The sequence below is a fragment of the Heliangelus exortis genome, chromosome Z, assembly GCF_036169615.1.
Source record: "Heliangelus exortis chromosome Z, bHelExo1.hap1, whole genome shotgun sequence".
Lineage (NCBI taxonomy): Eukaryota > Metazoa > Chordata > Aves > Apodiformes > Trochilidae > Heliangelus > Heliangelus exortis.
In genome coordinates, this window is record NC_092454.1 from 67,754,713 (window position 1) to 67,780,651 (window position 25,939).

At 41.8% G+C, this 25,939-nt stretch overlaps 1 protein-coding gene across 2 annotated transcripts in view; it reads left to right on the forward strand.

Moving 5' to 3' along the window:
- Window positions 1–2,478: 2,478 nt before the first annotated feature.
- The window catches only part of VCAN (versican), a 107,346-nt gene continuing 83,885 nt past the window's right edge, over window positions 2,479–25,939 (forward strand). The window contains exons 1-3 of one of the 2 annotated variants that reach the window (XM_071730148.1): window positions 2,479–2,873; window positions 10,902–10,977; window positions 19,240–19,611. In XM_071730148.1, coding sequence (XP_071586249.1) covers window positions 10,908–10,977; window positions 19,240–19,611 — 442 coding nt within the window. In that variant the 5' untranslated portion in view covers window positions 2,479–2,873; window positions 10,902–10,907. The remainder of the gene's footprint in view (window positions 2,874–10,901; window positions 10,978–19,239; window positions 19,612–25,939) is intronic. The other variant, XM_071730149.1, reaches the window with a different exon arrangement.

A 25,939-nucleotide genomic window follows, 5' to 3' on the forward strand; every position in this document is an offset into this window, starting at 1 on the left:
ATACTTATTATTTTTTTTCTTTTTTTTTTTCCCCATTGCAAGCAGGCTCCTCTTTGCTTCTTGGGTGTGCCTGTAGGCAAAGAGAGGCGTAGCTCCCCCCAACCCCCCTCATATTTCTGGTAATAGCCAGTGTCTTGCTGTTCACAGGAGGGTTGGCCAGCTCTTCAGCTGCACCCCCAGCACAGAGGGTGCCCCAGTGGGCACGGGCAACTTTCCCTCTTGGTGTTATCCCACTTGCTCCAGGCACAGTCGCAGCTGCAGGAACACACTCATAGTGCAGGTCTACAGGAAAGCAGAGATCTGCACGCAGCAGGGACAGCAGAGTCACTGACAGACTCCTCTTACCTTCTCTTAGCAGAATAGTTCTGTCTCCAGTGACTTAGGAGTCAAGAGGTGATGGAGAAGCAAAGTGGCTTCTGCATTGTTAAAGATCACCCCTCCTGCCTGAAGTCAATGCAGGGCATGGAGTAAGAACAGGTGAAGCTGTAAAGGTGGAGGTTAGAGGGGACAAATGAGCTACCTTCAATTTGATAACGAAGCTTGATCATTTGTGAGTTCCCCATTAATCCTGGAGAGCAGTCTGGGGGAAAGGAGGTAATCTGATGGGTACATCCTGCTCTCCTTTCCTGAGGCCTGGGGTGTTGGCAGGAGTCTGCCCCACCACTTAATTCAGAAGAAGGAATGGGCCACTGCCACTGATGGAAAGGAGGGTGTTTGTCCTGAGAGATTCCCACCTTTATGCAAGTCCTCAAAGCATTTCCTCTGCAGCCAGATGGGGGGAGAGAACAGTGCCCTAAGGGTGTATCTCACACAATGGGAAGGATGAAGAGGCTTGTCTGAACCAGTGCTGAAGAAATTAAATGTTTGCTTTCTCCTTTCATCACAACATTGTGCAGGGGAAATGAGCACAACCTCTGCAGACAGGGCTGCCATCTACACATGGTGGGGCAGGGAAGGCCAGCCAAGCAAAGAGTGGGGGTTAACTCTGACGACCCTCCTCCCATGACTTAATATTAACTGCAAAGCCTTTGTGCAAATTTGCATCAAAAAGCCTCAAAAATATGCCTCCAAATCTTTATAGTGCCTGTTTGAAAGCACAGAGCTGTACTTCTGTCACTGTCCCACTTCATGAGGTTTAGGGATTGAGAAACCCTAAGCCCAGCCTGGAGCAAGTCCAGTCTTTTGAGGCAGGGCATTGCCAAAGACTGGTGCTGGGGGAGCAGGGAGACTGCTGCACACTCTACATTCACCTTGGAAAAGGGGATCAGCCTCTACTCAGCGCCTCTGCTAGCAAGTAAACATTTGCAGATGCACCTAATTTAAGGTGGAAAGATCAACAAGCTCTGCAAAGATAAGTCAGTCCAGCTCCATTCATACTCAGGCCACAGTTCATGCAAACCTGATATGACTTAAGCCACCGGGTCTCTGTTTGCCCCTGCTTGGCTGCCATCGCTTCCACCTCCACGCTTCCAACTTGGCACCAAGGGCTGTCTTTGGAAACGAGGGTTTTGGGCTCGCCTCAAACCCGCTGTCAGCATAACTCTGGGGACAGAGCAGCTGGAACAGTAACAGCGAGAGGCACTGAAGGAAAACTCCCTCTGCCTCTTCCTAGCGGTTGAACCTGGGGCTGCCAAAAACGTGCCCAAAACGGTGCAATCAGACACACCCATTTATCCAGGCTTTTCTTGCTGCAGCTTTATACCTTCCTGGAGGGGGGGAGGTGTGTGGGGGGATTGTGGCACAGGCTCCTCTAAGAATGAGCACACCAGAGGCACTGCTCTTGCCAGCATTTTGTGTTTGCTGAAGCCTGCTTTAAGTGTCTGCCCAAACCATGATAGGTACATTTTGGGAAACGAGCTGCCTGAGGAGCACAGCAGATTGGTGAAAGTCCTTTGTAGAAGGGTGGTTTAGAGTTCTACTTATGACTTAATCTGTGAGAGGTTTGAACAGTAAATGCAGTTTAGTTTTGAAAAGACAAAAAAAAAGAAAGAAAAAAAAAAGAAAAAGAAAGAAAGAAAAAGTTGCTGGAGATGCGTAAAACTAGGGTGGAGAAGCTTGGCTCGGGAGGCTGTAGATGCGAGGCTGCCTGTGAATTGGCACCGGCAGGGGAAGTTTGGAACAAGCACCAATATTCTTTCGCTGCAACCTCCGCTGAGACTGGGGAGGCAAAAGGGAAAAAGAGATTTCGGTCCCAGTCACTTTCCCCATCTCAATCGGCTTCAGGAGCCAGAGTGGAGGAGGTCTCTCCATTCTCTTCCCGGTTAATTGTTTAATTGGGGAACAATGCACTTTTCGCACCCGCCTGGCCCACTCCGGAGGGCCGATGCTGGGCTAGCAGAGGGATCGGCTGCGGCTCCCCGGTACTCTCGGGGCCTCTCCCGGGCCGTGGTCTCGGAGGAGGGGTCGGGGGAGGCGAGGGGTCCCCGAGGGGGCTGCGGGAGGGGGGGTTGGGGGCTCGGTGGAGGCAGGCGCTGGGGGCTCTCTGCGCTCAGCAGCTGCGGGAGCTTTGCAAATTGCAAGGAGGCTCTTGCAGAGCTTGTGAACCCTCCTCTCCCCGAGCCAGCGCCCCTCCTCTGCAGCGCTGACGGTACAACGATATAATAATGATGGGTGGCTGAGGCTCGCATTTGAACTTGCAGGCGAGCTCCCTTTGACCACAACTCGGTCCAGGCTCCGCAGCTCGGAGTCAGGTGCTCGCCGGCGGGGAGGGAGGGGAGACCGAGTTCTGGGAGAAGGGGAGACCCCGGAACCACCGTCTCCTTCCAGCACTAACGAGGGGATTTACTCTTTCATGCGGCCACTGGGAACTCTGGACTAGCCTAGCCACCACGTTGTGATTTTTTTGCAATCTCTTCAACACGCTACCTTTTAAGGTAACTATAACTCTTTTAATGCGGGTTGATTTTTTTGTCTTTTTTTTTTTTTTTTTTTTTTTTTTTTGGGTGGGGGGCGTGTGTGGTTTTTTTCTTTTTTCTTTTCGTTCTTTTTTTTTTTTTTTTTTTTTTTTTTGTCTTTCTCTTTCCCCCCCCCCTGATTACCAGCAAACACCTAGTATAAGATATAAAACGATTGTTTTACTGCTGGTACCTGTAAGGACAAAGAGTTGAACCGCAAACCTTAAGCGGGAGAGCATAGCAATGATTGGTGAATTTAAACAACCTGGGGTAAGTTCAACGACACGCGGGGGGAAGAAGAGAAGGGATGCTCGGGGACTCACAAAAATTCTCTGGTGAGAAGAGGAGAACAAAGAAAACTAGGAAATAGAAGATTTTGGGGTGGCAACCTTGACAGAAGTCTATGGTACTGGTTGTTTGAATGGCCGGGAAGGTAGAGCTGCACCTTGGTGTGCAAGGGGGCTCAGGAGGGAGGAAGAAGCTGTTTCCTAGGGGTGTTAAATACACAAAGCGCCCGTGTGGCAGGAGCGACAAGAATGAACCTTTCCTCCGGCCATCAGGTTTTCTTGCACTGGGAAAAGCGTGTGCTCAGCCCGCCTCTGCTCTTGAGGTCTCCCCTGAACGCCTCTTTTTTTTTTTTAATTTTTTTAAAAAATTTATTAATTTTTTCTTTATTATTATTCCCCCGCCCTCGCTGTTCCTGGAAAGCTGCTCAGAGGGCAGAGGGGGGCTGAGGTGCTCAGACAGCATCTCTCCAGGGGAGACTGAGAGCAGACGTCCTCTGAGCCACATTTTCGTTGCTGGAAGGGGGGCGGTGGGGTGAAGGAGGAGGATCACAAGGGCAGCGGAGCAAAACGCCCGCTGTTACACTCACGGACAGCTTCTCGGGGCACGGGCGCTGCCTTCCCCCTCCGCTGCTCCGGATTTCGCCTTTGTTTTACAAAGAAAAAGTGAGAGCATCGTGGGAGGAAATTTAAGGGAGTTTCGACGGCGGGAAAAAGCGTGTGTGTGTGTGTGTGTGTGTGTGTGTGTGTGTGTTGGTAGGGGGGCATCGGCAGAGGGTCGGGGTCCCCAGGGCAGGGGATGGGACCCCGCAAGCAGCCCCCGGGCACCGTCCCCACACAAAGGGGCCACGGGGAGGGGGCGAGGGCCAGCCCTCATTGTCCCCCTTGTCACGTCCTCCCCGACCCCCCCCCCCCTCGGTCGGGACACCGGCTTTCGGGATTAAGCCCCGGTGGCTTTTCTTTTCTTTTTGTCAAAAGGAATGAGTGTGGAAACGTGTTGCTGAAGCCTCTCCCAGAAGTAAGAGTGGAGATGTCGAGTGGGTTTGGGGTGCGTTTTGTGGATTTTTAAAAAATTAATTAATTAATTTTTTTTTTTTTTTTCACAAAAAAGCCGAGGGAAAGGGGAAGTTTCCTTCCAAAAGGAGTGAGCAAGACTTGGCGGAGGGAGAGGGACTCAGAGCCCGTCGGGGAGCCCGGGCTGTGGCGGCGATGAACGCTGGCTGGGTCGGACCTTGCCGCCCCTGGGAAGCGCTGCCGGGCTGGGCGGGGGGAGAGGTACTCCTGGGGTTCGGTTGTAAGGACGCTGCTCAGAGGGGTCCTGGGCCCCTCGAGGAGCTTCCCCGGGCGGGCGGAGGAGGGAAAGGCTGGCGGAGAACGGGGGACCGGTCCGGACCGAGCCGGGCAGGGCGGTCCGGTCGCTCTCTAGGAACGGGACCGGCCCAGGCACGGCGGTGGCACCGCAGCGCTCCCTGGTGGCAATCGGTGGCCTCGTCGTTTCTGTCGCCGCTGGTTTCCCGCCAGAGGGCTCCGGTGTCCCTCACCTTCGAGAGAAGGGGGAGCAAGAAATAATAATCGTCATAATAAAAAAATGTATAGGTTATATATATATATATGTATATACACATATATATGTAAATTGTCGCCGCGACGTTTCGGGTTGTTCCTTGTGCTCCCCGTGACCGACGCGGGGCCGGTCGCTGCCCGGCGGGGTGTGTTTGACAGCGGGGCGGGACCGGAGGGTTTCCCGCCTCCCCTCCGAGAACTTGGGGCTTAGGCGGGACCGGCGGTGCTGGTCCCGGTCCTGTTGTGACACGAACAGGGATAAGAGGTCCCGCAGCGTCCTGGTGGTGAGGCTGAGGTCCAGCCAAAGTGTTGGTCATAGAATCATCAGCCCGGTTGGAAAGCACCTCTGAGATCATCAAGTCCAACCCTTGACCCACTACCACTGTGGTTACCAGACCGTGGCACTGAGTGCCACATCCAGTCTCTTCTTAAAAACCTCCAGGGATGGAGAATTCACCACCTCCCTGGGCAGCCCATTCCAATGCCTGATCACCCTCTCTGTAAATAATTTCTTCCTAATATTTAACCCCTAAACCTCCCCTGGCAGAGCTTAAGACCCTGTCCTTGTGTCTTACTGGTTTGTGTGCTGAGCCCCCGCCATGGTGATGCTCAGTGGACCCTGGGTGCCCTCAGCTGCTGCATCTTCTCCTCTTTTTCCCATTGCTGCTCCTCCTCCTTCACCATGCCCCTAGTGTGGATGTGGGGGTGAGGTGAGGAAGAAGAGGTCCACAGCTACCCTGGAAAAGAGGCTGGGTGAAGCTGGAAGGAGAACGGGGCTGCATGTGAGATCTGGGACACCACTCCACATGCTGCCTCTGATTATTTTCCACTTCTGCCTTTGCGAGGCCGCCTGAAAGCCCAGAGACACTTCTGGCATAAATTAGCTCAGGCCTGGGAGGGATGTCCTCAGGCAGCAGCTGCCAGTGCAAGGAGAGCCAGAACACGCTGTGCTCTGGTCACTTTTCCCGTCTGCACCCCTGTCTGTGCTTGAGGCTGGGAAGCAGGGCTGCTCTCCTGTCAAGGCTCCAGTGTCGGGAATGCTTTCCCCTGCGGCTGCCGGGGATGGAGCTGGTGAGGAAAGGGTGATGCAGGTACCCCTTGGACCTTGTTGTGGGCCTGAGGAGAAACTTTGCAAGCGATAAGGGGCTAAGTGGATGCCACGGATGGGTCAGATGCGGGCTGAGTCCACTGTGTGGCAGCACAGTGGGATAATTAATCACACGGCAGAGAGTGAAACTGGCGAAGTTAATTAGGCAGCACTTACAGTGAGGTTGATGCAATTAAGGATTGTGTGAATTTAGGAGGGGATAGCAGCTGTGAAGTTTTCAGGCAAGGATCAGAAGGTAGCAAGACGTGTGCTATGTCTGGGAATGGTGGTTTCCAGATTGCTGGGTTTTCACTGGAAGCTGCGTAATTAACTATTTTACCTATTAGTAGGAGCAGCAACCTCAGCTCACTTCCCAAGTGCCAGGTTCTGTTAGGGTTTTCTGCCCCTCTCCTTTTTTTTTCTTGAAGATTTTTATGTGATCATGACTTTCATTATGTCAGCAAGGAGGGTCAATGGAGAAAGGCTGCTTCTTGTGTATGTAAGGAACACGTCCACCTTTCACAATCCATCTCTAGAGCATGTGCTGAATGAGTCTCAGTGTGACCCGAGGTCTTTAAAGACACTGTTACCTCTATGAAAGTAGCTAATTTGTAATAGTCCCACCATCAGAGAAAATTTGAATAGTTTTTGGATGGTAGATTTTAGTCTTTTCCACAGCAAGACAATTCATTATCTTTCTTAACTTGGAGTTTAAAACAGAGAGACATGATGTTCTCCCATCTGGTTAAATTAAAATAGCATTAGTGTGAGATCAAGCTTACACTGTAAGCTAAACATTAGTTGGAATCTGATCAGAACTTACTGCTCCTAAGAATTTTTTCTGTGGTAAGGAAAGGTGCCTGCAAAAATAGGAGCCCTGATCTCCCCACTGAGAGAACTTCTGCTGTTAGTTATAAAAGATGTGAAGTTTGTCAAGGACTTGGCATCTTTCAGTTAAAAGATGCTGTGGTTAGGGTTGCATCCAGTTTAAAAATGGAGTGCAAATTACTACTGTAGCTTGGTCTGCCTGCTGTACCTCCTAATAAAATGGATCAGTCCAGTTGGAAGTGAGCCAGCAGGCAACCCAAGTTTGGTCACATTAAATGAGATACTTTTTTAACAGAAGGTGGAAATTAAACACTTACTCAAGTCATGCAGTTTTGAGTTGGCAGGATTTTCTGACTGTGTGCATAGTATTATGACTTTCTCTTACTCTAGGTATAGTAACACCAAGGGGGAAGGGAGAAGGGGAAGAAAATCTTGTGGAAAAAGGTATGGTTAGAGGATTTTGGCTTTTAAGAGTGGACTTAGGTGCAGTATGGCAGCCAGCCAGTAGAATCCTTTGTAAATTGTAGAACTGAGGAATGGGGAATACAAACCAGTTTTAGAACAGGGATGTTGCTCAGGAGGCTACAAGGGAGTACAGTCTACCTCTGCCAGCAAAAGGGGAAGAGACAAGAGCAGTCTCATCTGCTAGGGGTGACCTGGATGGGCAGGACTAAAGGGGAATTGCTGTGCTAGATTTAAGCTGCAGCCTCTGCTTTGCCTATGACTTTCAAGGAGGATTGCTGGCATAGACTCTGCTTTCTCCTAAGCTACATTGCCCTGGGTAAGCAAAGCTTGATTATGGTCTGCATGGAGTCATTTGGAAAGGGTGGCAGGGGTAATTGCAGTTTTAATTCTGGCAGCTGTTGTGGAACAGCACTCAGTAACTCAGGAGTGTTTATGGGAGCCCACCAAGGACCCGAGTGTGAAAACCTTCACGTGTTGTGAAAACCCTCATGTGTGGAATGTTGCATGGGAATCATGCTCATGAGCCTAATGGCTGAAAATTGAACCCTTTCCTTGATTTTTTTTTTTTTTTAATTGCTTGAGTAAGCACCTCAGGGTAGAGGAGATTTGGAAAAAGAAAACGTGGAGAGATGATTTTCCGAGAGCTGGGTGGGGATTTTTGGCAGGTGTCTCATGTTAAGCTCCCCGGTCAAATAGTGAAGTTTCTCTGAGCTATCCAAGTTCTTGGTGTAGCACTACTCAATAAAAGGCTATACAGCCATCACAGTAATGAATGAATGCTCCCTCCTGTACCAGTGGATGAGTTCAGCAATCACAGGGTGTCCTAAAAAATTGCCTTCACATGGTTGTCCTTCTTAAATTTTCATACTTAATTGATACCGTATCTATTGTCTTTAGTGACTGGAAGCTGAAGATATGAATTTATTTTCAACCAGATTCCTCAGATTGCATTTGTAATGCATTTTTCAAAATGATATGGGGGGACCTGTGCTTGTGTGCAAAGTGTAGAGGAATGGAAAGATGGGTCCTCACTATACTCTGGACTTGTAGGGTAGGGCAGAAGCTCTCATTCAGACCTCTTGGTAGTCTCTGAGTGTAGGAGAATGCTTATCATCTTACCAAATGTGGAAGTGGTCACACCACTTCTTATCAAGAGAGTATTGGAGTGAGCTTGTGAGGGCGGTGGCCTTCCCATTGGCATGTGTTAAGTGCACAGATACTGCTGGCCAGGGTTGGTGCAGTGGAGCTGGCAGTGGTTGCAGCATCCAACCAGCCCTGTATAGGTGCAGCGTGCCTGCCTTACAGGAAAAAGAGAATCCTTCTCTTTCTTGGAAGATTTCTTTGATTCCCTTGTTCCTGGTCCCAAAATTCAAGGTTGCCTTATGGGGGAGGAGGGAGATAACGTGTGTGGCTAAACATGGAAAGCTAAACTTGTAAACAGTTTGTTCTAGATTTTTGTTGATGTAGCCAGTGTGTGACGCATGGGAAACACATGTGGACAGCACAACTCAAAAGAAGTCCTGGAACCACTCTTCTTTTACAGGGGCCAGGGATTTTGCACTGTCTTTCAGGCAGGGTCCAGCATCCACCACGTCTGTGGTGGAGCTCTTCACAGTGCTTGTGTTACTGAAGGAAATAACGTCCAGTGATTCTGGTGCTTTGAGGCTTCCAGCAGCTTCAGAATGCAGGGCTTGTTTGAAGGGCCTTTTAATCTGTGATCATCTGTAATCTCAGCGTGACCTCATTTTTTTTATAATGTGTTATCATGTGGATCATTTAAGTGTTTATCTGAGCAAACACATGACTGTGTGATTTGAGAGCTGGTCCATTGCATGAGAAGGACTTCTACATCTGCAGCTCTTGTCTTGTGCAGCCTCCTCACTCCTAGCAGCCTTCTACAGGGAGGGCAGGGATGCTTACTGGTCCATGCACAGAGTCTACTGAAGCACAGTATAAATTTTTTGCTCAGTTATTTAATAGTAATTTTTGGTTTTTCCATGTACAGCTTGACCTGTGTAAGTGTAGTGAGATAGAAAACTCTGGATGGGTGATGCTGGGGGTATATGTTTGAGTCCTCAGAAAAAGCTTTATGTCAGATAAGCCTCTGGCTGAATGAAGTCAGTGAAGTCCTGCTTCTTGTTTGGGACTCAGTCATAAAAAGTGCAAATTCCCTGAAGTTAATATTGTAAAATCAGTGATACCACATTATACACTGAGCTCTACTGAACGGCTGAAGCAGAGAAGGGGTGTCTTTGGCAGCATGCAGTCTCCTCTACAGAAAGCAGCTGTATTCTTTCCTCCACACCCTGGGAATAGGTTGCAGCATATGTTTCCCAGTGCAACCAGCCTGCTCTGGCCATCCACGTATAGAGAATGAAAAGCCCTTGGGTTTTCAGCCCTTTTGGGTGGGAATTTTTAACATGATGCTGTTATGTTAGAGGTTGCCTCATTGGAAAGGCTTGGTTTGAGATGTTTTGCATCTTTTCTGAACTGTTCAGCCATTACAGGATAGATGCCAATTCACACAGACTCATGTGAAGTTTGGGCTGCAGCTGTTAAGCCGTGGAAAAAACTTTCTTGAGACTGAACACGTCACCAGTGGTTTTCTGAAGATGTTTCTCTGTGTGTCTCACTATCATGTTCAGTGTAGCTTGCAGAGGTTTTTGAATTTTATTAGTTAACCTTTTAATCCTGACGCATTATATGTAAGTACAAAAGAACTAAAATGCTAATGTAAAAATGCTAAAATGTATATAAATTGTATGTGCAATACAAGTACCATAGTTATAAAGTGTCTATCTCTACTAAATCTCTGCTTCATTGTTCGTTAAAGCAGCTCAGCTGTAACCTGTTTTGGACAGGAAAAAGTTGAGGTTGCTTGCCCAAGTAAAGAACCCACATAGCATATTTTGACAGCAATATCAAGAAACTTGAGATTTTGTGATAAAGTTTTTCAACAGCAGTTTTACAAATTATTGCTGAAAGTTACGTCTTATATTCTTACATTGGCTTGTAAATGTACATACAGTACATTTCTGTAACTGTGGAAGAGGGACTGTTTTTAAACCCTTTATAGGAGTTAGTTTGTACTAATGCTTTTTTTAGCCTACTTTTGACATTTTTTTGATATTTACAGACTCAATGTGTATAACTAAGAACTGGAATAACAATGAAGATTTACTATTTTGAGCATGTAAAACTGTACATACAATATAAGTGGAGAATTTTTAGCTGTTAGAGGGTGGAGCCTGTAAAGGAAGTGAGAAGAAAATCCTGGTCTCAGTAACCTGAAACTCATTGTGAATCTGTATCCTATAGGGACACATTGTCATTATAACAAATTTCTACCATAAAATATTAAATGGAGAAATCTTGAAAGCAGGATCTCATCTGGAAAGCTGACTGCAAGTGGGAAGGATTATAGTGTGGACAGTGACTCATCATCAAAATTAATGAGAATTTTGTCATGGGAGCCCCTCCTGACATGAAGTGGGATGTTAGCTGTTGCTAAATGACAGGGTAGTTATTGTCATGGAGATAAAACTACAGGGTTTGTATTTGAATGGTCAACACTGTTTATACTTGTATATAGCTACCACTGTTAAAACAGTGAATAAGATGGTAGAAGATCAATATATTAAGAAATATTCAGTGTCCTGCTGAATATCTTTTTAAAGTATTGACTGTTTTTACTATCAGTGTCAAATATTGATGAGTTACAATATTTGATAAGGGCACAGTGCAATACTAACCACTTACTTCTCTGTTCTTTATTTTTAGGTCAAGATGTTGTTAAGTATAAGAATTATCTTATGGATGTGCTCTACATTAGTTATAACATATATGGTACCTAAAGGTAAGTCTGTTATACACAGAACCACTTATTAAAATTTATTTTAGTGGTCCAGTTGTTAGGACTTGGAAAACACCCCATGCTCAAGAAATTTGCTTTCTGATCTTGCTTCTGCCTCTTCCTTTGCTGGTCTGTGTTACTAACTTTGTTTCCTTTTTTTCCCCTCACTGCTTTACTGATTTATATAGCAACATCTAGGTGGGTGGTTATTTTTGACAAATTTAAGTAACAATAAAGACAGTGCTATAGGTTTACATTATTTAAAGCAAAATACATTGTCTTCTCCAAATACTCAATAACATTTTATCCTTTCACCCCTGTTTCTGAAATGTTGGACCTGTTCAGCAGGTATGTCTTGCACCTTCATTTTCCATCATCCCCTAAGGAGTTCCTTGCAGCAGGTGAGGAGAAAGCTGATGGGGGGAAGGAGCTGATTTTAGTGGATGACAGACACCTTCCATGGGAGCTTCTGCCCAGTGTCATGGAGGTGGCAACGAGCAGTGTAGGTGGCACAGGAAACAGGAGCAGGTTCCTGGGAAGTGCTGCAGAAGTGGTGAAGGAAATGGAGGAGTTTTTGGGACTACAAGAATAATAGTTTGGCATACTTCTTTGTCGTATCCCAATGCCTGTGCTCATTGCAGGTCATGCTGCACCATCCTTTTTTTTCTGTAGATCACAGCTTACACCTCCTCGCTCTGTACTCAGGGTGAAAGGTGCCACGTGTAAGTGTGATACAGGGGAAAGCAATAGCCCCAGTTTCTGCTTTTCTTTTAGGGTCATGCCTCTGGAGTGGGCAGCCTGGCTGCTGTGGAGGGGTGTGTGTGCCATGGGATAACTTGGTGGCATGTCCCTTGGCTTCTGGGGACTGCAGCAAGGGTGTATTAGGGCACCTGCAGGTGTTTGGTTTGGGTGGAAAGGAGGAGCCCTTACTACTTGGTGGTTACATGCTAACAATAAAGTATGTTTTTATGTGTGGTTGCCGTGGTCATTTGAAAGTTTGAGGTAAGTTTTTCATAAGGAGAAGGCCCCCATAGCTGCTGCAGACTCACAAAATTTGGATAATAGCTTTCCTAAGCCTAGGAGCAAGATTTTTCTTGATTTTTGATTTTTTTCCTTTCCCATCTTTTCTTTCCGGGAACTCTTCAAAGTGAGTTTAGCCTTTTGCAAAATCAAAGGTACTCATATTTTTTTTCCCCAGGTTGAACATTGTGTTAGTGAAGTCTTTAGGTAGTTCTGCAAGACAAAGGAAAAGTCCATTGTGCTTGGCAGAGCCAACTGAAAAATGAAGTGTTTTTTTCTTCCTCAGGCAGGTTCAGAGGGACATCCGGTATTATTTCCTGCCATAATTTCCTCCTTTCCTGATTTTTTTTTTTTTTTTTTTTTTTTTTTTTTTTTTTTTTTTTTTAGAATCCATTAAACATTAAGCAGACCAGGATGATTAGACAACAGTGGGACAACAGTGTCACAGTTTCAGGGACAGGACAGGGAAAACCACTAAAACTGAGCCTCCATTTTCTTACCAGTGGAAGGCTAAGACTGATTTGGTGATTAAATGTTGAGTGTGTTTTTTCCCCTCATTTTTTTACTTAGTAAATTGTCTCTAAGTGTAGACATGTAGTAATTTTTTTTCATACAAAGCATTCCGAGAGGCAAAGTAAGCAACTGTCAGAAATGCAATGTAATTCTTCATGGTGAACTTGGAAATTTTTATTGTGTACTTATATATATATATACTATTATATATATATATACACACACATATATATATATAAAAATATATATTTATATTGTGTACTTAAGTACTTATACTTAAGGGAGACTAATAGGAAAGATGGAGAGAGAATTTTTAACAGAGCAGGAAAAAGGGCAACAATTTTAAACTGAAAGACAGGAGGTTTAGATTAGACATAAGGAAGAAATTTTTTACTATATGGGTAGTGAGACACTGTCACAGGTTGCCCAGAGAAGTTGTGGCTGCCCCATTCCTGGAAGTGTTCAAGGCCAGGTTGGATGGGGCTTTCATTAGCCTGATATGGCAGAAGTTTTCCCTTGTCCATGGGAGGGAGGTTGGATGAGATGGTCTTTGAAAGTCCCTTCCAGACCAAACCATTCTGTGATTTTCAAAGATAAAGCTTTCTTTAAGACAGAAATGTCTGTTTTAAAATATAAGAAAGGGAAGAGCTGCTAGCCATGATTAGCTTTATGATGGAGTAAAGGGCAATATATCACTGACATGAGGAGAAGTCTAAAGATTAGATTGTACCTGCAAATCAATCATGGGATTTAGGATATGTAAGGCAAATAAGGCAAAAGAAACTTAAATTTAGCTTTTCTGTTATGACCTTTTGAAACGCTACTCATATTGACTAGTTCCATGGTCAGCTTAATTGCACTTGCATTTTAGCACTAGATGGGATAATTCTGCTCCTTTTCCATCTCCTAGTGTTAGTTTTTGTATTTCCCTTTGTTCTGGCAGCAGTGTTTATGTGAGTATGTGGCCAGCTGAGCAGGTAGCTTGTTTGAAAGATGCACAATAACAATGCATTTCTTGCATGTTATTTTTCCCCTGAGTCAGAATTACTGCCTTGTGCACTGGCAGAATTGAGAGACTGGGAGGGCATCACTGGAGGTGAGGAGGAATGGGATAGATCTTTAGGGTGGTTGAACATGGGATGGTGCCTCTAGATGTCTCCTGAGTTACTCCACCTTTTATTACCTTTTTAAAGGCTCATATTGTCTCCAGAGCAGAATTTTTTGTTCTTTAGAAAGTTCTGTGTGAACATCATGGTAACAGGTTCTCAGGACTATAGACCAGGTTCTGCCTGGTACTTATTTCCCTGAATCTTTCAGAGGGGATTCAGAAAGACCCTTATGTTCCTAGAATTCCATGTTATGTTCCATGAATTCTATGGGTTTTATTTTTGAAACTGGAGAAGGTAAATTTGATGTAGTACAAAGCATGTTCAAAGTATGGTCATGGTGAAGATGTCAAAGTTGAAAAAAAGTTCTTTTTCATGAACTGATCCAATAGAGTCTGTGGGATCAACTCACTTCATTCTGTTTTGTAGAAATGTCTACCAGTTTGTGTAATAATATTTCTGAGGATGAGTGTTACAAAATTACTGAAAAACTGTTTCTTTTTTTTAGAAAAATACTCTATATCTCTGCATTTGTAGAGTTAGCCATCTTAACTTTCAACTTTTTTTACTTTTCAAATCCTGAATTCAAATATAAAATTGAAGCCTTGAAATCTTTTGTGAAACATAGATTCACATGCTTCCATTTCCACAATGGATTGGATGACTCCGTGTGGTTTAATTCAATTAAATAGTGACTTCAGTATGATGCCTTGCAATATTTCCTTTGGAAAGCTTTTGGGCAAAATTATTCTGAAAGTTTTAAATTTTTCTTTCAAGAGTCATGTGGGAAATTTGTCAAAACCAGCAGCTATTTTAAAAGTGTAAATCCTCGAATCTATGAGTCTTAATCTCTAAGGCAAAGCTTTATGCCTTCACCACTAATGGTTATTTCATTTCTTTTCTCTTCCACTCCCACCTCTGAATGGTCCCATTCATAAATACCTAGCATGATTGGGTGGTGTGCCCATTAGATTTTATGCAGCAACAAAAGTGTTTTTGCTATGTGGGCAGATTGAGAATGGTCTTGCATGGCTTCTTTAAGGCTTTTAATTCTCAGAAGATATGTGTCAAGAAACATCAGGAAATATGGTGTGAGCTCCTGGGGACATGGGAGTGCCCCTTGGTGAGACCTTTGCTGTTTGCTCTGGAACATGTGAAGGATTAATGACAGAACTTCACGAGCAAGGTTTATGCCTGCTGCTAGTGTGGCAGGTATCAGCTTTGGGCAAGCTGGTGTTAGGATATTGTGGTTTACAGGGTGGACTTTAGGATTATGATCAGTGTTGGAGATTATTTTAACCTGTTTCAAGCAACTCGTTGCCATGCCATGAGTGAGCATGCTTTCATGGACACCTTTTAACCCAGAAGACAGGAGAAATCCCCCAGATTGCAGCTCTTTCAAAGGTGTAGAACCAATAGAGAAGTTTAAACATAAGTTTAAGTCATTACTTTCTGTGATTTTATGAGTCTATGTTTATGTTCTGTGTGTTCTGCAAATTACGTGTGCATGCCTATGGTGTCTGTATAAGTTACGTTGTGTTCTGCAGCTGAGGTTTACATTTGCTTGGCTTCCTGTGAGTTTCTTGCAGAATAAGAAAGTAGGTGTTTTTTCATCACTATTTTCTCTTATTCTGCTTGCTCAGACCACAGATAACCTGGTAAAGAAGTCATTGAGAGTTTTGTTGGGCTTCATTCTGTTGCCTCAACTATCAGAGTTTCATATGGGTTTATAAGTGATGCATTAATTTTAATTCATCATTATCTTAATTAAAAGGTTTATGGTTAATGGAATGACTTCTCAGCATTAGTAGTCAGATTAACAGAACACATAATATCATTGACTCTTTCTATTCCTGCTTATAGGCAGAGCAGTATAACACATATCTAGGTAGGTTGTTGATGAACTTAAAAATAAGATTATTATTTTGTCTCATAAATTTGTCTTAAAAAAAATAGAATCTTTTATTCTTTAAGCATGTGGTTTTGGTCTTCATACTCAGGAGCAAAATTCTGTTCAGTAACTTAGATCTGACAGGACTGTCTTCTGTCATGGCATCTCATGAAATTTTTCATTCTCCTTTCTGTTCCTGCTACTTGTTCTGTGCTGGAGATATTTAGCATTTAAACAGGGGAAGACAACAAAAATACCCATCTGCTGAAGCACGCTGGCCACTGAGTCTACCCATAATCTGGTTGCTTGGGACTGCTCTTGGCCTGGCTTTTTTTGTCCCATAATCTTCTACAAATGTCCCATTGTCTTTGTTGGAAGCTTTGCCAAGATATGCGTTTGCAGCCTGTCAATTTGGATTTATCTGTGAATTTATATTTATTTACTGTCTATGTATTTCCCTAATAAATAAATTATGTATGAGTGATATGTATTGGTTATCAACAGGAAAAAAATGCTTATATTATTAGTCAATGAGCTTAGTTATTTCAAAACCATCCTCATGTTTAAGAGTACATGATGTTACAAGTATTCTAAGGCCTACAAGGTGATGTGAAGATACAGTTTGCAACAATGTTGGAAAATACTTGGGTTTTTTTGGTTTATGTTCCAATTTTTGAGCAGTTCCAAAACATTTTCTTCATATTTTTGCCTGTCCTGTCTGTTCTAATGAACAGTCTATCACTTACTAGTGATAGTGACTAAAATGGGGACATAACATTGCGTGTAAGTACAGGGAAAATGCTACAGCAATAAAAAGGGTATATGGATTGATGGAATATAAGGATGTTTTCTAAATTGGCCAGTAAATTCTGCTTGACTAACTAACTTGAACTGCCACCAGAGATTTTTGGAACTGTCCAGAAACATCACAGTTTTTTGTCTCAGTGCTAAATATTATTTTCTTTCAGGAGGGAAAATTTTTCTTCTTGCTGCTTCTCCCCTCCTCTTGCCAAAACAAAGTGAATTTACATAATGCTTTCTACCATTAAATGGGAATGTTGGAGCTATGTGGTCTCCTTTTCTGGGATGAAACCCAATTGATGATAAATCTAGGTTGCATATCATGATGATATGTGCTGTTTCCCAAGGGTTTCAGTCTGCTGACGTAATAACACAAACTTTTAAGACAAATTTCCTCAGGGTTTGGTGCTGATATTCCAAATCACTTATAACCAGAAACAATGTTCTCAAAAGCTTATTAAAAATCTGTCAGTCAGGATATAATTATAACTAGGCAATTTTTCATTTAAGAATTTCCTGTAATGTATGTAGATGACAAGAGAGCATAATAAATACTAAATATTTTAAGGCCGATTCTAATCTCCCACCTGTGCATTTTGGCAGTAATTCCACCACAACTGACAGGACTGGGTATTCATTCTGTTTCTTTATCCACTGTAACTCAGTGAAGTTTCAAGAAATAAAAGGTGATAAAAAAGGCAGTGGTGTTTCCACTTTATTTCTTCAGGATAGAATCAGTCCTTTCTAGTTTTTATCAAATGACTTTAGGAGAGCTGAGTTGTTATTTCCAGATGGAAATAAAAAAACCTCCACACCTCTGAATAATTTTATTCCCTAAAGTAATGAATATACAATCAAAGCTTCTCAGCTAGTCTTAGCCTTCAGTTAGCTTCAACAGGCTTGTCTTTAAGTCTCATGAATTCTCATAGACTCATAGAATAGTTTGGGTTGGGAGGGACCTTAAAGACCATTAAAGTTCATTAAGTTCCAACTCCCCTGGGTTTGGGACATCCCTGTATGGGTTGGGACATCTTCCACTTCACCAGGTTACTCAAAGCCTGAGTCAACCTGGCCTTGGACACTTCCAGCCTTCAGTTTTTATATTGGACCTGTTACTGTCTCTCTATTTTACAAATAGATTCTTGCTAGCTCTAGGCCCAAAGTGTATGAAGGGATTGGTTGGTTTGACTATTACATGTGAGTTGTACCATCACCAGTGTCTGTTTACAAGATAATGGAAGAATGGAAATTTTTCCACTTCTCTGAACCTCAGAGACATCTTTCTGGTAAATGTGCTCAAACAGTGCTGTTCCATGTGAACTTTTTGTCTCACCTCTGGGTGCAGGCAGCTGTTTTGGCACAGTATTACCCTGTTATTGTTATATTCTCTCTGGTCTAATCAGTTTGAATGCAGCCATCTTGGGTCCATCTGCATTGTATTCCAAAGAATTTCTAGTTAGGTAGGCATGACTGGAAAGGACCTAAGGAATTCCATTCAAAATTTTGGATTTCCCTTGTTCAGCCCATTTTTAAGAGTTATTTTTTAATTAGTACTTCATTATTAATGTGCTTGGCCATCAAGCTGATGATTCTTGTGTTTAACCTTTTAAAATAATACTATTAACACCATGTCCTGTATAAAGTCATCTGTCTTTATTACAAATAATCAACTTAATGAGCAAATAATATCTTTTCTTTCTTATTTTTTTTTTCTTCCAATTTTTTTCTCCCAAAAAGCTTCTGCTCATTATGGAGAGATGATTTTGATGGTAGATAAATAGCTAGATAATATTCATGTTCTGCTCTGCCCTGTTTCATGTATCATTCTGTTGGTGGTTGAAGTTGTTGTATTTATAAAATTTATTAATTCCAGTTCACTTCAAATAGTGGTCAGCATGTTTCACCTTTCAAAAAATGTTTGAGTGCAGGACAGTGAGAGAGTTAAGATAGTTACTGTTGTGCATTGGCTTTTAGTCTTCATTAAGCCATTACGTATGGTGAAGTAACATCCCATAAAAAAAAAATAAATCTAACAGAAATAGCCTCTTCAGACAGTTGCTGTGTGCAGGTTAGGTGAACAGTAGTCAACTTCCCCCTCAGGATATTGTCAGATGGAAGCATTTCACTGTAAAGTGTTTGCAGCTGGAGATGTCACAAAAAATGATAAAGGTCCTATCATGTCTGAGCCAAGTAGGGACTTTCTGAGCTCTGTTCTTCCTTCTTTGCTTCAACATCCTTAAATACTTTGTTTCTGCAATGTGTTAAAGTCCTTGAGGCTACAAGGAAATAATTTTAAAAGAATGATAATTTTTTTTTTTTTTTTTTTTTTTTTTTTTAAATCTCACTGGAAAGGCTTTTGTTTCAGCATGTATGCAATAAATTGAGTTAACCCTTGAGAGAACAATGGAGTAGAGGATGCCATGTATGAAAAGTCATGGGCTATGTTTTGTTCTTAAGAGCAAATGAACAAGCTACTGGGAGGCAGCACAAGGTGTAAACATCAGTAGTTCCCCTGTATGCATGCTTTTGGCCATCAATAGGTGCAAGGTAACCCACCATCATTTACTCAGGGTGGTCTTACACCTACAGAGTATAAAACCATAGCTCTTACAGTTCATCTGTCACTTAAAATTTCAAAACAGTTTATGAAGAAGGTCAAAACCTTGGTGATCGTAACGAGTGGAGAAAATAAGTCAGAGAGCAGTGAATTAAATTTGCCAAATATTTGGGCTCCACCAGCAGCCTACGATATTGGTGCAAACTCTTTTTTAGCTTATATTAATTTGTCCGGTTACAAATCAGCTAACGTTCACGGATTTTGGGTCTTGTATGTTTGTGAATAGTTAAATAACAATGAAATTTATCTGTTTTCAATTTTGCTGTTCCAGTAATGTGACTTTGCCTTTTTCTTCACCCTCCCTCTCCTTTTTCTAGTTAAAGCAGAAAAAAAAACCCTGGTAAAGGGATCCCTCTCTGGAACTTCAGTCCTGCCATGTTCCTTCTCAACCACACCCACTATAGCCTCCAGCTATGCAGCTGAGTACCTTCGAATAAAATGGTCTAAGGTTGAGTTGGATAAAAGTGGAAAAGATGCAAAAGAAACCACAGTCCTGGTGGCCCAAAATGGAAACATCAAAATAGGTCAAAGCTACAAGGACAGAGTGTCTGTTCCAACCCATTCAGAGGAGACCGGTGACGCTTCGCTGACTTTCTCCAAGCTGCGTGCAAGTGACGCAGGGGTGTATCGCTGTGATGTGATGTATGGAGTTGAAGACACACAAGGCATTGTCTCACTGGCTGTTGAGGGTAAGGATTTATCTACTTCATTTTGTCAATACTGATTCCAGTTAAAACAGTAAAAGTCAGTAATTAGAGTGTAAGTAGATAGCATTTAAAGGAGCGTCTTTGGCGATTTACCCTTTACTGTTCCGTCTTCCCGTTCTCTTTTTGTCTTTTCTTTACTCTCATGAATCTTTGCCAATCCATAGCTCTCATTTTTCACACCTTTGAGGAGACTGCTCTTGATTCCTGGAACAAATGCTGTTTGCTTAGTCCCAGAATGGTTTGATACTTTGATTTGGTTTATAATCTTTGCAAGATTATATTTGCAAGTTCCTTCTTTTAATTATTTTTTTAATTTTAGGAGACACCTGTAAAGTTTTATCAAACCAACCTTTTTGAAACATGATGAATATAGTACAGAAAATGTCAATGTCTTTATAAGAAGACCAGACTAGGCAGGAAGAAGTAGTATTTTAATTTCCTGTGTAGGACAAAACAACTGCTTTGCTACTGGAGCCATGGTTCATCTTGCCACTTGATGTACAAAGCCATAATACCCACAAAACTGGGAGCCGCTTTTTCTGTGGATAGCAATATCATGCACAAATTAAAAGTTTATTTTGTTCCAGTAATAAGGGTTGGATGGGCAGGAGGAAACCTATCTGGCAGAAACTGCAGGGAAAAAAAATAGTGAGGTGGATGTTCATTTGGAGGATCCAGGACACAGAGTTTGCTTGCCATAACTGTAAGGAGTAGCTTCCAAAACTTTGCAGGGGGGAGAAGTGTACATGTAAAGAGAGAGAAGAGACAGGACTTCCAAAAGTGTGTAAGTGGCAAAAGGAGCATCTGATCTGCAGGTATTTTTCCTCCTAGGAGCTTGCTTGTACAGCACTGTAAATGCAGCATAGAGACTGCTCTGGAGCCTGGTGCTATAGAACCCTGTCAGTCTGGCACTGAGCCTGAGCTAACAAACTCTTCTGAAAAGCAGGACATATTAGTCCAGGCTGCATGCCAGGTGAATGCAAATTCTAGACCCAAATTATTTTGTGTGCTTAGAACAACACTGCTGTGTGGATGTATGAGCTTGTGTGAGCCTTAGTTTGGACTTTGCTTTGCACTCCTTTGCACATAGGTGTTTTCTGACAGTTCAGTATTTACTCAAGTGACTGAATCCCAAAACAAACATTAATATCTGCTGCTGGAAATTATGGCTTTGGCTAGCATTTTTTTTGTGAGCTTAATACTGTATTGTTCTTCAAATATGCTTAACCTAACTTGAACAGTTATTTGGCATTGATTCAGTGAAAGGTTTTGAAGGTGTGGCCTTAATTTAGGAGTACAATAAATCAGCGTAGCCATTAATGTCTGTATAACTTCATAAACTGGTTAGTCATAATGGCAAAAGCAAAAGAAATCCTGGTTTGAACATTACTTTTCAGTAACTAGTGTACCTGGCATTCCTTATTGTTTTTCAAGTACTCCCTCCTCTACACATCTGTACCCAGGAGCAGTAAATGTTTACTACAATAAAATATCTGATGATTTATAGCAATACTTTTATCTTCTATAGTTAGTGTCCCTGCAAAACAGTGCAATGAGATCAGTTATTTTTTTTATTGAAAGAAAATTTCACACATTCCATTTGTTTTCTGCAACCCTTCTTATTCCATGATTGCTTTAATATCAAAATTTAAGAGTGGAAAAAGCCAGATCTTGACCCAAATGGAAAACAGTATTGTCAGATTGCCATTTGTGCACTCCCTTTTCTGTTTGCTATGTTTAGTCAGCAAATGACACACATCATGCTCATAAGGATTTGACATGAATGTTGCTGCTCAGATCTGCTTCCCTATTTCAATAAAATTTATGGGTGTTTTAGTGATTTCAGCTTTTCTTTAAAAAATTGATCATAGTATTATGTGTGTGTGTGTGTGTGTATATATATATATATGTTAGAAAAGAAAAACCCAAAACCAAGCAACCAAAAAAACCCCCACAAAAATTATTAGTCCCAAGTATAATTGCTTTCCAATATGTTGTCTTTTTGAATTTACACACCAAAGTTATAACACCTGGGAGAGACATCATCTTCGTACACCCCTTTTGTGCATTCTAGGCTGCCTGTGGTTAGCATGGTGTGGGCACATTTTCCCAAGTTAATAGAGTAACTTAGAGCTCTGCATGGTCCAACTTTGGTCAGACATCCTGGCTGTAGCTGGCTATTCTTGCACATTTCAAGCTTCTTGCAATGAAAGAAGCTTTCAGTTATATTAGAGTGCAGTTATGGAGTACTCTTTCCTGGACGACTGAGGCAGGATGTGTTGCTTTAGTTTTTCAGTGGATTAAAGCCAAAGTGGTAACTCTGGCTCATGTAATACTTGCTTGATCATACAACTTTAACCATAAAGTGAAGGAGAGTGATTTTATTAAAGATAGGAAGTTTCTGCAAAAATTCCCTGTGTGGAGCAATTTAGGTGTGGGAAGAAATGTTACTGATGCTCATCTGTTTTTTAAGTGCCAACACTAGTATGCATCTTAAGTCTAACTTAGCAAATGTCTCAGAAATGGGCAAATGAAGCAGGCAAAAACTTATTTGCATATTTCTGCTGAAGTAGGTGAAACTGCCCTTTTGCTGTTACTTTATGGGTCTTTTACGCTTGTTTTTTTATATGTATTTAAACTAACACAGTGGAGTTCTAAATACTTTCAGAATTTCCACTTTTTTGACAGATGTTCCCTCATTTTAAACTTTCAAACAAAAAGCATTTTCAGGCATCAGTGAAGCCAGGCAGGTGAGCTTAGACAGCTGTGCTGTTTTGCAAATGAACCTTTGCAAGTAAGATAATAGGTAAGTGGGAGAGCTAACTTGAATAAGAATAAAAATCACTGTAATTACTGTATGTAGACTTTCACTTAGGTATGTTAGGAATATAAAGCTGCTATTGAACACATGATGCATTGAATTAATGTACTTAACCAGTGATGGAATGTATTGTGAAAAAAAATGACATCTTCAAGAAAGAGTAATTTTCTCTGTAGCGTATAGCTCTTTCCAGGTTAAACTATACAAGGTTAGTATAAGTATTGAAATTAAACAGTAACAATTTCAATGACTGATTTTCTTTTCCTGAGTCTCAAGACCAAAGCTGTCTACAGAAGATGTGTATAATTTTGCGTCTATTTTTTTTCTTTCTAGCAATCACAACAGACAAATTTGATAACTTAAATGTAAATACCCAGTTAATTTGCTATTTTTAGATTCCAAATGAACTTAAGAAGTTCAGAAGGTCAAGTTTATGTTATTAGCAGTAGTATAAATACTAGTTTTACCAAGAAACAAATACAAAAGTGCGTTCTTCAACCCCGACACATCTATTTCAGCACTTTAACTCAAATTGCTCCCTTCCACATCAAATCCTACCTTGCCATAGGACCAATTATGTAGGGTCTGAGTAGATTTTTGTTGTCAACTACTGCCTGATTTATGCTCCTTGTAAATTAGGCCAAAACCAAACTTTTGTCTGCACCATTTCAGACAAAAGATGTGCCTGCCCCGGTGTCGTGTTCCAGTGTAAGCAGCAATAGCTGATACCAAAGGCAAACCTACCTCTTTTTCCTGCATACTCTGTTACTTCTAGAGGCTTCTAGTCCACCTGTGGACTTACTGGGGCAGAAATTATGGCTTTTTCTCACACAATCCTGCACAGGCTATTTTTTATTGCCATTTTAAAAAAATGTCTGTATACTTTTAGTGTTCACAGCTGGACTTCTGGTTAAGCCACTGCTTAACCACAGCTAATTAAGCAAGTTCTTATTCACAAGGAGGATAACACATGATTAATCACACACGTTGCCTTTCTCTCTGCATCGTGTTTTTCTACAGCATCCTTTTTTGACAGGTAAAATGCTTCTAAACAATGGCAGGATCTATTAAACTACCATAATTCTGTGCTTTTTATTTGCTTTCATTATAGGCACAACCTACTTCAGTATCAATTGCTGCTTATTTTGTGTTCAGTAGCAGCTGAGAGACACCACCAAGGCACTGTGGCTCAGGATCCTGTATCTGCTGAGCAGTGCTTACCAGTGTGTGCATCATTAGCTTGAAACAGAGGTGAAATAATTTGATTTGAATTCTGTTTAAAATGCTCAGCTTAAGGATGAGTCTGAATTGCCTTGTTTTACTAGGGTTTTAAGAGTGATTATGTTCGTGTTACTAACCATGGTGAGTTGGTTGTGTGTGCAGTCCTGGGGGACCTGATCTGGGGAAGACTTGAAAGAGACTAGGAGAGGACATACTGGGTCATTTAATCTACTTACTTTGGTATTATTATTAACCACATTATGTCCTCTGCTATGTGCCTTTATTAATCCTGAAATCAAGAGAGAGCACCCGTTCATATGGGTTATCAGGTGCTTTGCATATTTCCCTTCTAAGATCAGTGGAGTTAGCTTGAACTGTACCCTATAATTTACTATTTCATTTTACAGCTGGTGAAAGTGTAAGACAGAGGAGTGAAACACTTAATTTTAGCCCATGAAGGAAGCTTTGAGGCAGCCAGATACCTTCCCAGCTCATTACTCACAACTGCAGAGCTGTCTTCAGTCCAGGGACAGCTCCAGTGCCGACAGGTCTGCAGGCTGTTTCATCATACTAGATACCACCTTTCCTCTTACTAACTGGAAAATGCTTTCTTTGAATCCTGGTTGCTGCTAATGATTACACTAACCTCTCAGATATTTCACGCTTAGAATGGATCTAACAGCATTAAAATGTAACATGCTTCAGCTTCTTAAAAGAAGTAAATTATACAGAGTAAGTCAGTCATACCCATTTTGCCTACCCCAAGTTGTCTTCTGCACCTTCTCTGCATGTCCCACTGAAATTTTTTTTTTTTCTTTTCTTCCTTTGTCATCTCTTGCTATTTCATTTTTCTACAGTGCTTTGAGCTTTTCTTCTTACCCTTCTTGACGTTTTTACACCCACAAGGCAAACTGTCTCACCTTAAGAATCCTCAGCCTCACAGTATTTTAATGTTTATTGTCATTTTTTCTTCATTTCCTTACCACCATTGGCTGAATATGTCAGATCAGAAGCCTTCAGATACTTCAGAGAGATTTTCTTTCCCAGTAGCTAACATTCAGCTGTTGCTTCATTGCCACTTGAAGCTCCTTTTGGACACTGGTGGGTTTCACTGTATCACAGTAGAGAAGTTTGGGACCAAGGTGGAGGTTGACCACCAGCAGGTAATGCCTTCTGAAAATCACCCCCAAGTGTTCACTCACCTGCTAATGGTTTGTTGAACATAATCCCACAGCCTTGACTCAGATGCTGAGTCTGAAATAAAGAAATCTCTAGTCGGGATGGGATTCATTTCCCCTTTGACAATTTAAGGTCACATGCCTGTTCTAAGCTAAATTATGCTTAATGAGCAAGCTCCTGCTACCTTATCCCCTCTCTGCTGAGAGTCTTGGGTGAGATGGGCTCTATAGGATCCCTGGTCATTGTTTAGATTAAATTTAGATTAAATTTAGACTAAATTTAGACTAATTTAGACTAAACTTCAGACACTGGTGAGTTGAGTCCCAGAAAGGATTTGGCACAAGTGCTCCTGTACCTCTCTATGTCCATCTTTATTCCCTCTCTCTAGCTATTATAAAGTCCACTTGCATTAAATAGTTTTGAGATACCTTTTAATAACCTCACCTAGAAGTGCAATGTAAGGGTACTCTTCATTTTGGAACATAAGTGCATATTTAATGAAATTCTTGTTTGTTGTGGTGCTGATAGTGGGCAATAAAAAATAACATATGTCCAAGGATAATGAAAAAACTGAGCAAACATCTTATTTGAGTGTTGGCTTTTTTTTTTTTCTTGTATTCCTTGGAAATGATTGGATTTAAAGAGATCAAAGTGGTAAATTGAGTCTATCCCATTTTGTTTCTCTTTTTTATCTTATATTGTTGATGCATATTTTTCACCAATAGCGAGAGCATATTATCCTTTTATTTTGTCTTATGTTTTGGAAGACCATTGTAGTTTTGGTAGTTTCTGCTGCAAATCAGAAACTTTAGTCTTTTTAGTTTAGAGCTTTGCGTGTGGTTTTTTGTTTTGCTTTGGTTTGTTTTTGTTTTTTTTTTTTTTGTTTTGGGGTTTTTTTAGTGTATTTTTAAGTCAGTAAACAAAATTCTAGGGTTAAAGCAGTGACCTTACTAAAGCAAAGAAACAGCCATTAGAGAAGCAGAGTTGATGGTACTTCACATTTTCATTTTTTATGCAAACTGTTCTTGCAGGCATTATAATGATAATAAATGGGAGTTGTTTCTGATGTGGGAACAGTGCCACTCAATT